Source organism: Lutra lutra, chromosome 6 (assembly GCF_902655055.1).
Source record: "Lutra lutra chromosome 6, mLutLut1.2, whole genome shotgun sequence".
NCBI lineage: Eukaryota > Metazoa > Chordata > Mammalia > Carnivora > Mustelidae > Lutra > Lutra lutra.
This window is the reverse complement of record NC_062283.1, coordinates 138,807,609-138,822,475: the sequence shown is the minus strand read 5'-3', so window position 1 is coordinate 138,822,475 and position 14,867 is coordinate 138,807,609. Positions and strand designations below refer to the sequence as shown.

At 41.3% G+C, this 14,867-nt stretch overlaps 1 protein-coding gene across 5 annotated transcripts in view; it reads right to left on the bottom strand.

Moving 5' to 3' along the window:
* The window catches only part of CCDC170 (coiled-coil domain containing 170), a 107,873-nt gene that overhangs the window by 28,572 nt on the left and 64,434 nt on the right, over positions 1–14,867 (bottom strand). For 4 of the 5 annotated variants that reach the window (XM_047734913.1, XM_047734911.1, XM_047734912.1 and 1 more), the window contains 2 exons: positions 13,072–13,257; positions 1,847–2,164 (listed from right to left, as the gene is read on the bottom strand). In XM_047734913.1, the coding sequence (XP_047590869.1) occupies positions 1,847–2,164; positions 13,072–13,257 (504 nt within the window). The remainder of the gene's footprint in view (positions 1–1,846; positions 2,165–13,071; positions 13,258–14,867) is intronic. The other variant, XM_047734915.1, reaches the window with a different exon arrangement.

The following is a 14,867-nucleotide window of genomic DNA, read 5'->3' as shown; positions in this document are numbered from 1 at the left end:
ATAACCTACTGAAGTATTTCTTGGTCCTGGAGAGAATTCTCTTCTCCAGTCCAGTACCAATCACGAGAAAAACTGAGACCTGCACATGTCACAGGATGGACATTCCATATCCACAAAGACAATCCTACACTTGGACAAAGAGGTCACTTGGGTTGCTCCTAAGAACACACATGAATTCTGGAGAACTTTTTTTAAGATTGATTTATTTATTTGAAAGAGAGAGAGAGAAAGCTGGGGCAGGGGGACAGAGGAAGAGGGAGAGAGACCCTAAAGCAGACTCCACGCTGATTGGGGAGTCCCACCCCGAAGCTTGATCTCGAGACCCTAAGATCACAACCTGAGCTGAAACCAAGAGGTGGGCACTTAACCAACTGCGCCACCCAGGTGCCTTGAATTCTGGAGAATTTTTAAAAGGAACTGAAAATGTTTAACCATTAAAGGAAATTGTCAAATGCAACCTGAACTCTAAGTTAGTGATGGCTTGGGGTTATTAGAAACATCAAAAGAGGGAAAAATACAACTTCTGCCTCGGACCGGCCTGAACTCATCGAAAAAAAAGATCACAATGGAATTCTACCTAGAATCTGGATATTATTTACTTTAAAACCTCATTAATTAGGACTTCGATAATTTGGATTTGATGGTGATTTAAACAGAGTCAGGCTGAACTTAACTCTGCTAAGCAAAGCTATGTAATAAAGGAGAATTGTTAGTAGTATAAACAAGACAAGAAAATTAAGCAATCTTCAATCATATATGTGAATTTAAACATCTTTCTCCATGTTTTAAATAAGTCCCTTAAAAGACGGTTCAGGCACCATTATGAAGAGGAGGACAGAGAGGAAGAGAAGCGGGGGCACCAAGAGTTAATATTTGTCATCATTATTGGCCAGGAAGCGTGTTAAGGAATTCATAACAATTCTTTTTCATTCAATGCTTCCAACAAACAATAGCCTTCTGAAGCAGATACTCTTCCAGGTCTAGGAAACCTTGTCTGCAATTCCAAAACCCAAAAGCATCTGAAAACTGATGGCTTTTTTCCTAATTCACTTGCTTATGATAAAGCTTGCCGGGACCAGACTGGGCAGCAAACCCTACCCAGAAGCACCATGGAGCTCCTCATGGTTCTGGTACGCTCCGAGGGATGGAGCTGCCGCGGGTTTTGCTGCAGAACCATGAACACGGTCGACTACAGGGTGCTGCCCACACCCCAGTGAGGAGGAATGTGTAAGTGCGCTCTCTCCAATGCCTTTCTTTTTTTTTTTTCCTAGATTATTTATTTATTTATTTGACAGAGAGAAAGATCACAAGTAGGCGGGGGGGGGGGGGGGGGAAGCAGGCTCCCCGCTGAGCAGAGAGCCCGATGCGGGGCTCGATCCCAGAACCCTAAGATCATGACCTGAGCCAAAGGCAGAGGCTCAGCCCACTGGGCCACCCAGGTGCCCCTCTCCAATGCCTTTCTGTGTTACTACTTTACCTTTCAAAATGCCAAAACATTCTGAATTCAAAAACACATCCAAGCCCGGGGTAGAGGGGTGGCTCAGATGAGGGAGGGGTGCGGCTCTGGAGCCTTCCCTGTCCAGCAGATGAGAAAACAGCATCTCAGGGGCTGCCGTCGTTAGGAACCTGCCAGTGTCACACCTGGACTGAGCGCGTCCACAGCAGGGACGGGATTGAGCCCAGGCAGCTCTGACTCCAGAATCCACATCATGGTCAGTGGTCACTGAAGTGACTCTCCAGGCTCCCAAAGTATGATATATAGTTGAAAGTAATAAAACCCACATTGGAAGGACCCAGCAAATGACTGTCCTCAAGAATCTTACAAGCGGCCACCTCTCTCACTCACCCTTTCCCTGCTGTCTTCCTGGCGGGTCATTTCTCGGATCCTTTCCAAAATGGCATCCTCCGTGGGCCCCGCCGGGCCCCAGCTGCCTCTAAGCAGGGCTGCGACTTTCTCCCTGAATGAGGAGCACTGGTTTCTCGAGGCTGCAGCCGCATCCAGACTGGTCTCCAGTCTCTTCTCCAGCTCTCGGGAGCTTTTCTTCAGGAGGCTCAGCTCCTGCTTCGAATCATCCCAGACCCGCTGGCCAGCCAAAAGCCTCTCCTGGAGGATCCTGACTTCCCTTTCAAGGACTTCTTTGGTCTGTACAGCTCGGAGCAAGTCCTGAAACGATTACAGACAGTGAAGACGAGAACCTGAGTGGCCACCGAGGGACACTTGCATTTGCTTTTTTTTTTTTTTTTTTTAAGATTTTATTTATTGGACAGAGAGAGACACAGCAAGAGAGGGAGCATAAGCAGGGGAAGCGGGAGATGAGAAGCAGGCTTCCTGCCAGGCAAGGGGCCCGATGCGGGGCTCGATCCCAGGACCCTGGGATCATGACCTGAGCCGAAGGCAGCCACTTAACGACTGAGCCACCCAGGTGCCACTGCATTTGCTTTTTATTTCCCTTACTTACAGACTTCATGGAGTGAGGATGAATTCATCACATTCCCTGTTTAACCGTAAGCTGCCCACCACCTCTCCCTAAAGCTATTGAATTATAAAGGCAATGTCAGGTAAACGGAGGTGCCTAAGAAAGAGAAGGGATATAAAGCCAGAGCTAGGAGAAAAAGGAGACTGACCTATAAGCCTTTTCTGTGTGGACCTTGAGAAAGGTCCTGCTGACGGAAATGCTGGTGGAGGCAAAACATAGAGAGAAAAATTTACAGAATTAATTATCTGTTCTAAAGCTTGACATACATGGAAATTAACTCTGAATAACAGTAAACTTTCAGAGTCTTACCTACAAGTCCTATGCAATAAAAAGTGTCTGAATAAAGATGGCTCCTTAATACTATTTTAAATAACAGAGTAGTGTTTTCACAAAACATCCCTGCAGAAGAGATCATCAGAACTTTCTTCCAACATCCATTTACTGCATATCTCCTTGTCTCATAAAGTGGATAGAAGAAGAGAGACCAAACTCTCCAGCCATTTGGTGGGCAGGAGAATTAAAAGTAGAGGGAAAAAGTAGAGGAAAATAAGGAACCACACCGAGAACAGTAATTTGAAAGAATATAGTATGTATGGTTAGGTTCACAAAAATAAATGAAGGGCGTAAAGGAGGCTACCGGCGCACTTACTTCTATTTACTTCTATTTACTACAATCTAGAAGGGTCCAAAGTGGCATAAAAGGGACATCTTTAAAAAAAAAAAAAAAAACTTGACATGGATTTCTAAAATACATGAGTCCACATCAGATAAAAATAAGCAACTTGTTAACCAGCACTGCTACAGTATTACAGCCTAGTTAACTGGGAAAAAAAAAATGTTATTTATTACAAACAGTATGTTAGGGTCAAAAGCAACAAAAAAGAAACATTATCTTCGCTTAACAGATTCTATGCCTACACAGGCCAGTAACATTTTAGGCGGCCCATTAAAATGCACTCAACCCTTTCACACTGGAACTAGACTTTAAAAGGAATTTATCAAATAAATAAATAAATAAATAAATAAATAAATAAATAATAAAAGGAATTTATCTCCACCAACAGCTTGGAGACAAGGAAGATGTTCCTTGAATTGCTATGTCTTTACTTTTTATAAAAAAGAGAGTATCTTTCTTTTTTTTTTTCTTCTGGTGATTTTTTTTTATAATCAAGGTAGTCCCTGGCATCAGCTTGAAATACAAAGTTACTGAGCGTGGCTAAGTAGCTAAGAAAGTCTGACCTTTTCAGAAAAGGAATGGCTAAACTAATCATGAGACCTATTTTGTGAAATGCTTTGGTCTCAAGGTCCTGGCAACGCTTCGCTTCCTGGTCCCTTTCGATACTGGTCCTCTTGGTGGAGAAGCCCCAGTGCTGCTAATTAAATTATGGCCCTTAAGGTAGAGTCAAGGACACTTTATCACAAATACAATATTTTAATACTTTACAGATTTATTTTCAGAGAGTAATACAATAGGGGCTCCTGGGTGGCTCAGTTGTTAAGTGTCTGCCTTCCGCTCAGGGCATGTTCCCAGGGTCCTGGGATCGAGCCCCACATTTGGCTGCCTGCTCGGCAGGAATACTGCTTCTTCCTCTTCCCCTGCTTGTGTTCCTTCTCTCATTGCATCTCTGTCAAATAAACAAATAAAGTCTTTAAAAAAAAAGATAGTAATACAAAAGCTACTCAATTTGGATAACCGGTATCACCACTGACGATAATAAATTAGGCCCCTATTTTACTTAGAAATGACCATCTAACATGTGGTTAGAAAACTAAAGGTCCCAGGGGCGCCTGGGTGGCTCAGTGGGTGAATCCTCTACCTTCAGAGCAGGTCATGATCTCAGGGTCCTGGGATCGAGCCCCGCATCCGGCTGTCTGCTCAGCAGGGAGCCTGCTTCCCCCTCTTTCTCTGCCTGCCTCTCTGCCTACTTGTGATCTCTCTGTGTCAAATAAATAAAATCTTTAAAAAAAAAAAAAAAAGAAAACTAAAGGTCCCAAACTCAGTGATGCAGAGATGATAATGAATTCTAATCCCCTTCAAGCTCTAAAACCTTCTAGAATATTCTATGTTAACTTATATATGGAAAGAAAACCCTAATGTAAAAGAGGGGAATTTCCATGACCCAGAATGTGATATTTTTAACCACGTAAGAAAGGTCCTCAAAATACACACAAAAAAATATATCAGATGCTTGAGTACTACAGACTTGCTGTCAGTTTAGAGTGTGCTAACCAACTGATGGCTTACACCAGGAAACCAATAAACACAGTGAAAATATTCCAGCTATGAGGAATTTTTTCCATCCCCAATATCAGGCTATTGTCTCCCTGCTTTCAAGACAAGAGCCCAAACAGTTCCCAATAAATTCAGAGCACAAACCCTTATGACTGGTAAAAATCAGAAAACTCAATTTGTGGTCATAAAATACAGTGGCACGTGGCAGCAGGCCAGATTTCATTTCTGGACACGTTTCAGCCCCCTGAAGTCCGTGTTGTTTCTCACATGACGTGCAGCCCTGGGGAGCCAGGCACAAGGACTTAGGGACGGCCCCTCCCTCCGTGCTCTGATTAAGTGCTTCAGGGTTTCGAAGCACTACGCCGATCTGCTGGAAACAGATGTCCTCAGACTACAAATGCAATTACCACAGAGCTCGCAGAAACAGCCCTGAAGTGGAATCTGGTTGCATGGCTACCTCAAGGATATGCTCAAGTAATGTGACATCGGTATCACTGGCCAGGTCCTGGGGACCGCTGTCAGACCACACTGACACACAGAACAAGAGACGAGTCGCTCCCTCTGAGCATAACCAGGGTTGACCTCCACAGAGGAAATCATATTTGCAAAAGAGGACAGCCACTAGAGAGACACTGATAGGGATGAGTTATTTAACAAAACCGTTCACTTTTCGTTTGTCCTACCAATGCAAGAAATGAATAATGACCCCTTCACAACCACTTTTAACCAAAATAGTTGTAAACAATATGATTAAGGTATTCAATCTACCTTCCCAATTAAATGCATGTCTATATTAATTCTCATTAATTAATGAGAATCATTAATGCATTAATCATCATTAATGCATTACGTGATAAAGCCATTCAAAGGTTTGTTTTTAAAATGCAATTGTTTCCCATTTTTTTTAATTGTTTCCCATTTTAATGTTGCTAACTATTATATAGATTTGGATATGCATGAGATCAAACTGCCTCTCAAAAATCCATGGCTAGGGGTGCCTGGGTGGCTCAGTGGGTTAGGCCTCTGCCTTCAGCTCAGGTCATGATCTCAGGGTCCTGGGATCGAGCCCCGCTTCGGGCTCCCTGCTCAGCGGTGAACCTGCTTCCCCCTCTCTGCCTGCCTCTCTGCCTACTTGTGATCTCTCTCTCTCTCTTTCTCTGTCAAATAAATAAATAAAATCTTAAAAAAAAATTCATGGCTAATTATTATTTGGGTGGAGAACCTCTGGCTTGAGTTTAATTCATCCAACCCTAGATGAATTACGTAAAATGAAACCAGTTGATTACTTTTACCTAGTGCAGTTAAAATTAACAAATAAACTCAGAAATTCTCCCTGAACAGGTACTCTTATACATTGCTGGTGGGAGTGTGGATAGGTATAATTCTGGTATAAACATTTAACAAAATAGAATATGCACATAGCCTGTGGTCCTGCAATTCCAGTCCCCAGAACAGATCTGTAGGGTAGATTACTAAATATGGAAAAGGACATATGCACAAAGTTATTCCATTACAACTAGAGGGTATTATGCTAAGTAAAATAAGTCAATCACAGAAAAGCAATTACAATGTGACTTCACTCATATGAGGAATTTAAGGAACAAAACAGAGGATCATAGGGGAAGAGAGGGGAAAATAAAACAGGATGAAACCAGAGAGGGAGACAAACCATAAGAGACTCTTAATCATAGGAAACAAACTGAAGATTGCTGGAGGGGAAGGGGGCTGGAGGGATGGGAGAACTGGGGGATGGACATTAAGGAAGGCATGGGATGTAATGAGCACCGGGTATTATAGAAAACTAATGAATCACAGACCTGTACCTCTGAAACCAATAATACTTTATATGTTAATGAATTGAATTAAAATTTTTAAAAAATTTGGGGGGCACCTGGGTGCCTCAGTCGGTTAAGCATCTGCCTTCGGTTAAGCGTCTGCCTTCAGCTCAGGTCATAATCCTAGGGTCCTGGGATCTAGTCCCGCATTAGGCTCCCTGCTCAACAGAGAGCCTGCTTCTGGCTCTCCCTCCGCTTGCTGCTTCTCCTGCTTGTGCTCTCTCTCTTTCTCTGGAAAATAAATAAATAAAACCTTTAAAAATTTTTTTTTAATTTTTAAGTTATTCCATTACAGTATAGCAAAAGATTAGGTACTACTAATCTTAGGTAGTACTACACAAATATTCACTGATATGTGACCAGCTAAACAAATACAAGACATCTGTACTGTAGAACTTTTGTCGCTCATAAAAAGAACTAAGGAGAATTTTTATGTACTGATATGGAAGACTCTCCAAGACACAGTCAGTGAGAAAAGTAAGGTGCCTAACCATGTATCTCGTGCCGTTTGTACCTACATAAAAAGAGCGTCTCTCTAGAAATAAGCAAAACCAACTGCCAGTTCTGATCATCTCTAGAGAAGGGACTTATAGCTGGGGGGCTAGAAATATGAAGGAAAATATGACAGAACAGAGACAACTATGAAAGCATCCAGGAAATTCTGGTCCAGTGCTGAGTCAATAGTGGTAAGAACACACACACACAGAAACACACACACCAGTTAGGCTGTCCCACTGACATCATCAGCCTTGGAAAATAATAAGAATTCAGCATAAGTCTGAAATTCTCATTATTGACCAACACAAGTTGACAATGAATTTAGCTGCCTGTGGGGCCAGCGTGTTCCTGGGCTTCACCATAGAACTGCTAACACTCCACCCGGAGCTGGTCAAATTGTGCCTGGAGGACCATGGACAGTTCCCAGCTGGAGATGTTAAGAAGGACATTGTCAAAATGGAATGGGCTCAGCATCACATGCTAGCATTAAACCTGTAATACAAATATTTATGTAACTGTTTTATTTAAAATGTTGTTTTAATTTATTTTGAATGTATAGAATGAACTTAAAAGCAAAGCACAGAAGGCTTAATTATGGTTATAGAACAGAATGTAAATACTACAAACCTTGACAATGTAAATACAATAATAAAACTGGGAAGTAGAGAGAGGGAAGTAAAAATTAAAAAGCACTAAATTCTTCTACATTGTGGCAAAAAGTCTAAAAATATTATCTCATGGTGAATCAGGAATAGAAATGTATTCCTTTAAAGTCTCAATGGTAAGTACCAGAATCTAAAACAGGAATGCGGGGCGCCTGGGTGGCTCAGTGGGTTAAGCCACTGCCTTCGGCTCAGGTCATGATCTCAGGGTCCTGGGATCAAGCCCCGCGTCGGGCTCTCTGCTCAGCAGGGAGCTTGCTTCCTCCCCTCTCTCTGCCTGCCTCTCTGCCTGCTTGTGATCTCTCTCTGTCAAATAAATAAATAAAATCTTTAATAAAAAAAATAATAAAATAAAACAGGAATGCCCCGTGAGGCTAGAAGTACAAGGAGAGAAGGCTTTAAATTTTAGTTCGGAGTCATATGAACAGATATTATTTTAGTGCTTATTTTCATTTTAAATCTTCACCCAGAGGCCAGGACTCTCCCAGTCTCACAGATGATACTAAAGAAGGCTCAACATTTGAGAGATACATGCCGTTTAGCCAAAAGAAAAGACATAAAAATCCATGATAAGTGTCTTCAAATGCTTTAAGGTTAGCCATAAGAAAGAGATTTCAGTTTATTCTATGAAGTTTCATTAAGATAGAACCAGGATGAGGATGTAAATTGTGGGGATTCTGATCCTGACGTGCTATAATGAAGACCTGTCAAAAAAAATTAGAACTATACAGAGAGGGCCTGGGTGGTGCAGTTGGTTGAGTGACTGAATCTTGATTTTGGCTCAAGTCATGATGTCATGGTTGTGGGATCAAGGCCTGCATCTGGGCTCCTCACTCAACACAGAGTCTCCTTGGGATTCTCTCTCCCTCTCCCTCTGCCCTCCCACCTGTGTTCTTTCTCTCTGTCTCTCTAATAAATCTTTTTTTTTTTTTTAAAGAACTTTACAGAGAATACGGATCTCCTTGTTCGGTACTGAGTTCCCTGCCTCTGGAAGAGTTCAAGTGAAGGCTGGAAAACTAGCTAGACAGTGACATTTTAAAGATGATTCTGGGGGTGCCTGGGTGGCTCAGTGGGTTAAGCCTCTGCCTTCGGCTCAGGTCATGATCTCAGGGTCCAGGGGTCGAGTCCCACATCGGGCTCTCTGCTCAGCAGGGAGCCTGCTTCCCCTCTCTCTCTGCCTGCCTCTCTGCCTACTTGTGATCTCTGTCAAATACATAAATAGGTAAAATCTTTAAAAAAAAAAAAAAAGGAAATAAAGATGATTCTGATTCCACATAGAGGGTTACATGATCTAGATTCTAAAAGGCCATAAGGTCACTTCCATCATCATGATTCTAAGATCATAAAGAGATCTTCAAATTCTTTAGTAATTTATCCTAGTAAGTCCTCACTTCCAGGAACTTATTTCCATATGCCTATACCCTGAAAATAATTTTGTTTCTTTGGATCCCTGGGTAAATATAAATAACTAGGAAAGGAAATAAAAACACAGAGCATCAAGTGTGATGGGCACGTCCCGAGTACTTCATGTATATTATGTCATCCAGTCCTAAGAATAATTTTAAGAGATGGATCCTTAAATTATTTTTCTATTTTACAGACAAGAAACTGAGGTTCCAAGAGGTAAGGCCATATACCTCACTCAGATCACATAGCCAAATGACTCTGGAGTCCAGATAAAAACCTGAGAGCCTAGCCTCTTAATCACTCTACTACCTGAATGAGAACTGTCCCATGCTAGTCTCTCTTCCGTTCACTACTTCATGCTAACAAACCAGAAGAGCAGACGGGACATCCTTCCAAACCAGACCTGCCTGACTCCAAAACCAATATTCTTTCTTAGCTTTGACTCTAGCTACCAGAATTAAAGGAAATGTCAACAACATGAAGAAAAAGAAGCTGTTTGAAATCCCTTAAGTAAGTTTAGTTTCTGATTGATCTGAACTTGTATGGCCTATAGGAAATGCGTGTGTGGCTTATGGAGGATAAGTGCCTACTCTTTTGAACCCTGGATTATTTCAAAATAACAGAAAGAAAAAGTACCAATCTTTGAGAGTTGTTAAAACATACTTCAATGTTAACTACTCAAGATTTTCAAATAATATATTTTCCTTACATATAATAAATCACCTGGTTTTTTATTGGGGAAGTTTTCATAAAGTGAAAGTCCTAAAGTAAATAGAGTAATTAAGAAAAAGAGAAAAGCTGAGTTTCATAAAAACAGCACCCCAGCCTGCAAATATTACTATATCTGCGGTCATTCTGGGCTTCACTAATAAAGTAAGTTTCCTACCTCAAAAACAGAGCTTTAGAAAGCATTATGAAGACGCTTCCTGAGGCCATTAATGTGTCAGTAAAAACCACTTGACAGTATTTTTCAGTAGTAAATCTTTGGAGTCATAATCCTATGAATGAGCACTTTATTAAAGACCTCAAGTTTTTTATTGCACTTTTTTTTACAGTTTTTATTATTTTGGCAGGAACTACATCCTAAAATGAATGTGTTTCCAAGCCTGAACAACACTGCATCATTTACAAGTAAAAATACATATGAGAAATAAGTTGGTTTTTTTTAAATGTGTTCTTATAGCACATTTTCATTTCCTACTGCTCATCTTCAGAAATGTGTTCTTTCTTTTTTTTTTCTTTTAATCCGATAGAGACACAGCAAGAGAGGGAACACAAGCAGGGGGAGTGGAAGAGGGTGAAGCAGGCTTCCCACCAAGCAGGGAGCCTGATGTGGGGCTTGATCCCAGGACCCTGGGATCATGACCCAAGCCGAAGGCAGACACTTAACGACCGAGCCACCCAGGTACCCCCAGAAATGCATTCTTATAGGTAAGTATTAACTTCTGCCCAATTTTCAAGGCTTGATATTTTAATCATTACTATTTGTAATCGAATTCAAGTTATTCATTCACTGAGGAAATTTGCATAGCTACTTACTGCTGTTGTCTCACTGACAAATAACTTGGCATCAGACAGATATATAGGATATAGCTGTGACCACACACGGAAAGGGATTACTGATGATGGCAAAATAATGTCATGAGCAGGGTTCAAATCCGAGCTTTGCCACTTAAGAGATATGTGAACTTGAGCAGAGTACACTTAGCACAATAACTGTGCTAATAGTAAGTGATCGATAAATGGTGACTATTACAGAAATGATTACTGATAGGATTCACGTAAAAAATCCGAGAGCCTGAAACTTCACTCAGAATGCTCACTGGTAGGTAAAACATTAAAAACATAATTCTGAAATACTTTTATGTATATGGTAAGGCAAAGCAAAAGAGTAGATATTATGATTAAGATTCAAAAGATACTAATGTAAAACACAAAGATAATAAGAAAACTCTATCACTTTTAACTAAACATACCACTAAGAGTTTATTTAACTAAAAATGTATTTCTAGCTCAGTCCACCAAAAGAAACAGTCCAATAGCAATAAGCACATTGAGAGCCTAAATCATGGTTGTAAGCACCATTCTCCAGGAAAGGGCACCAACGATCCCTACAGAACAGGTCGATTTTAGTTCTGTGTCTGAAAATTCTAAGTGATCCTCAATGCCATGTCTTCTGTCAGAAAAAGCCAGGAAGTGTTAAAAGACCAGAGGCAGGTTATAAGGTCACAGAGACCAGAGGGGCTGCTGCTGGGCCAATATAATGAATTTAGAGCACCAAAAAAAAAAAAAAAAAAAAAAAAAGTAACCAATTGTAACACAGTGAGTAAATACAAATCCATGTGTCCACAGAACTGAAAAGAAAAAAATAATAAAAAGCTTTTCTTTACAGAAGAATGCCAGCTAATAGGCAGAAGGAATGGTAAAATTTGAATATTACCTTTTTGTCCCCCCCATGATGTAAATTAATCCAGACAAGAATCAATGATGATAATCCCACTCAGTAAAATCAATGGCGAACAGAAATAAACCTGCCAATTATCAGGCATAATCTGCCCAGGGATACCTTACCTAACTGAAGAAGAAAAAAAAAAAAGTCCCTTTACACTAAAGAGATGGGCAAACTTAGTGTCAGCAACAAGGAACAATCCATTATAATGTGCCTACAATATGACATCTACAACTTAAACTCTGAAATGTCCTCACCAAAAACATTGAACCTGAATCCAGTCCAGTCATTATCTGATTTTGAACTACATCTCCTTTACTTAATTGTCTCCTATGTATTTTACTAACGGATTGCACTGGCTCGCTTTCACTTTTGAAAATTCACCATTATTCTTAATCCCATAACTAGTTTCTTTGTCACAAGAATATAAAAATATAGTTGAAAAATTATATAGCATGAAAATACATATAGGATTAATTGGCATGCTCAAACACGGCTTTGGGTAATTTGAAAAGATCAAGCAATTCATTGTACAATTAAAGGTCCAGTATTAAGGCACTTCCCTTTGATAGTCTCTTTTTTATTTAAGATTTTATTTACTTATTTGACAAAGGGAGAGCGCACAAGCAGGGGGGAGTGGGAGAGGGAGAAGCAGACTCCCCACTGAGCAGGGAGCCCAATGTGGGGCTCAATCCCAAAACCCTGGGATCGTGAAGGCAGATGCTTAACTGAATGAGCCACCCAGGTGCCCCATGACAGTCTCTTCTAAGTAACACCCACCTCCTTCGACCCTGCAAGTATATACGTTCTAGGGATTTGTCTTACTGATACATTCTCAAGCGTGACAAATATCAGATTATTCATAGCAGCCTTGCTTATAACAGTGTATGGTATATTACCATTTTGTATTTAAATGAAAGGAAAAATATAATGCAGAGCATGTTGCCATTTGTATTAATATTAAATTTTAAAAAGAGTAATTATACACATCATAGAACATTTCTAGAAAGGTATAAAAAATAACTCTTAACAGAGGTTGCCTCTGAGGAGAACAACTGCGTGGCTGGCAGGAGGGGTGGGGGTGAGGAAGATGTTCACCATATACCTTTTTTTTTTTTTTCAGCATATACCTTTATGTCTATTTGGAATTTTGTATCTGGTGGATGCATTACCTATCTGTTCAAAAAAGGTTAACGTTTGAGTTTTCAAAATCCTTAGAGGCTAACTAAAGGAAAACATAGCTCTCTACAGACTCTACCTTTAAATATGGGGTTTGTGTGTGTGTGTGTGTGTGTGTGCGCGTGCATGCGTGTGTTTCCTAATTAGGAAAAAGCTATGTATCCAACAGCCTGTTCGGGTCACCAAGTCCCATGCTGCCCCCAGCCCTCCTGCTGACAGCAGCCTTTGGAAGCTGTGGCCGGTCATGCCAGTGTGCTCACCCACATCTGGCTGTCAATTTCCGCTTCCTAAACATGATTGCAGATGCGCATACACACTTCACATACTGTACCTGGTTCAGCTTGTCTCTTTCCTCGGTGCAGGAGGCAGCTTTTTTCTGCTCTCTGTTTACTTCAGAAACCAGCCTCATGATGGTTTCTCTGCTAGCTTTTGCTTCCATCTCATGGACATTTATAGTCTCTTCAAGAGTAACAATCTGTCCTTTCACCAATGCGTTTTCCTCGCACAGCTCTCTAAGCTGAAGAGAAAGCAGTTACAGCTAGCTGATAAAAATTAACAATTTCATTCGGCTTCCTGTAAGCAACTCTGATCTACGTACCCCGCTGACTGCATGATCACACGAAACCCGGAAAAGCACTATCCCTCCATCAACTCAAAAGAACACATTTTCATAAGCAGCCTCTAAACTCTGTTGTTACGTGCAGACCCAGTGATCAAATTAAAATTAATCAAAAGATAGCTTCAGGGCAGCGCTACTGAGAGCCTTGCCAAATGCTTCCCGACAGAGCAGGCATCAGCAAGCCCCTGGCTTAAATAATCGAGGAAAGGTGATGTTCCACAGAGATTACAGCAGGGGAGAGAGCAAAGGAGTTCTATTCTGCCCACGTCTGCTGGCGCCAATGGCAAGCGAGGCGCTACATGGCAGGGTGGGGGAAAGAGGGGGCACAGAAAAGAAAGCAGGACTTTCTTTTTAAAAAGAAAATCCTCCTAATTAATATAAGCATAGAAAAATCCCGAATAACATGCTCAAACAGTGGCTATCACTAGGATTAGCAGAGCTTTTCACTCTCTATGTTGTGCATTTAGGCTGTCAGCAGAAAGCATGAATAAGATTTAAAAGGAGGGAAAATGAAATCAGACAGGCTCCTTGGCCTGGGGAACCAGCCCTGCAGACAGCTCAGGCTGGAAGGCCACGAGGATGCCTGCAGGAAGAGCTGAGACCCCACACTACAGAGTCAGTATCTGCGTTACGACGCTCTGGGGAAGCGGCATATCTTTCAGCCTCAGCACCTGGCCAACATGGCATCTGGATCCCAACTCAGGGCCGTTCCCACCCTCCTGAACACTTTTTTGCATATGCATATGTTCAGTCCCCAATATCTTTCAAAAGGCCCCACCTCAGAATGTAAGCTGGCACAGCCACTCTGGAAGAGAATGTGGAGATCCCTCAGCGAGTTGAAAATAGAGCTGCCCTACAACCCAGCCATTACACTCCTGGGGATCTACCCCAAAGATACAAATGTAGCTATCCGAAGGGTCACCTGCACCCCAATATTTATAGCAGCAATGTCCACAGTAGGCAAACTGTGGAAAGAGCCCAGATGTCCATCAACAGATGAATGGATGAAGAAGGGTGTGTGTGTGTGTGTGTGTGTGTACACAATGGAATACTATGCAGCCTTCAAAAAATGGAATCTCGCCATTTGCAACAACAAAGGTGGAACTGGAAGGTATTATGCTAAGGGAAATAAGCCAATCAGAGAAAAGTAAGTATCATACAATCTTACTCATCTGTGGAATTTAAGAAACAAACCAGAGGATCGTAGGGGAGGGAGGGGAAAAATAAAACAAGACAAAATCAGAGACGGAGACAAACCACAGGAGACTCTTAATCAGAGGAAACAAGTAAGGTTGCTCGAGGGAGGGGTGGGGGTTGGTGTAACTGGGTGATGGACATTAAGGAGGGCACATGATATAATAAGCACTGAGTGTTAGATAAAATTGATGAATCACTGAACTCTACCTCTGAAACTAAATATATTATATGTTAATTAATTGAACTTAAATTTTGAAAAATAACTTTAAAAAAGTAAAAAGTTCCTACCTCAGAGGGGCACTCCTCGGCCA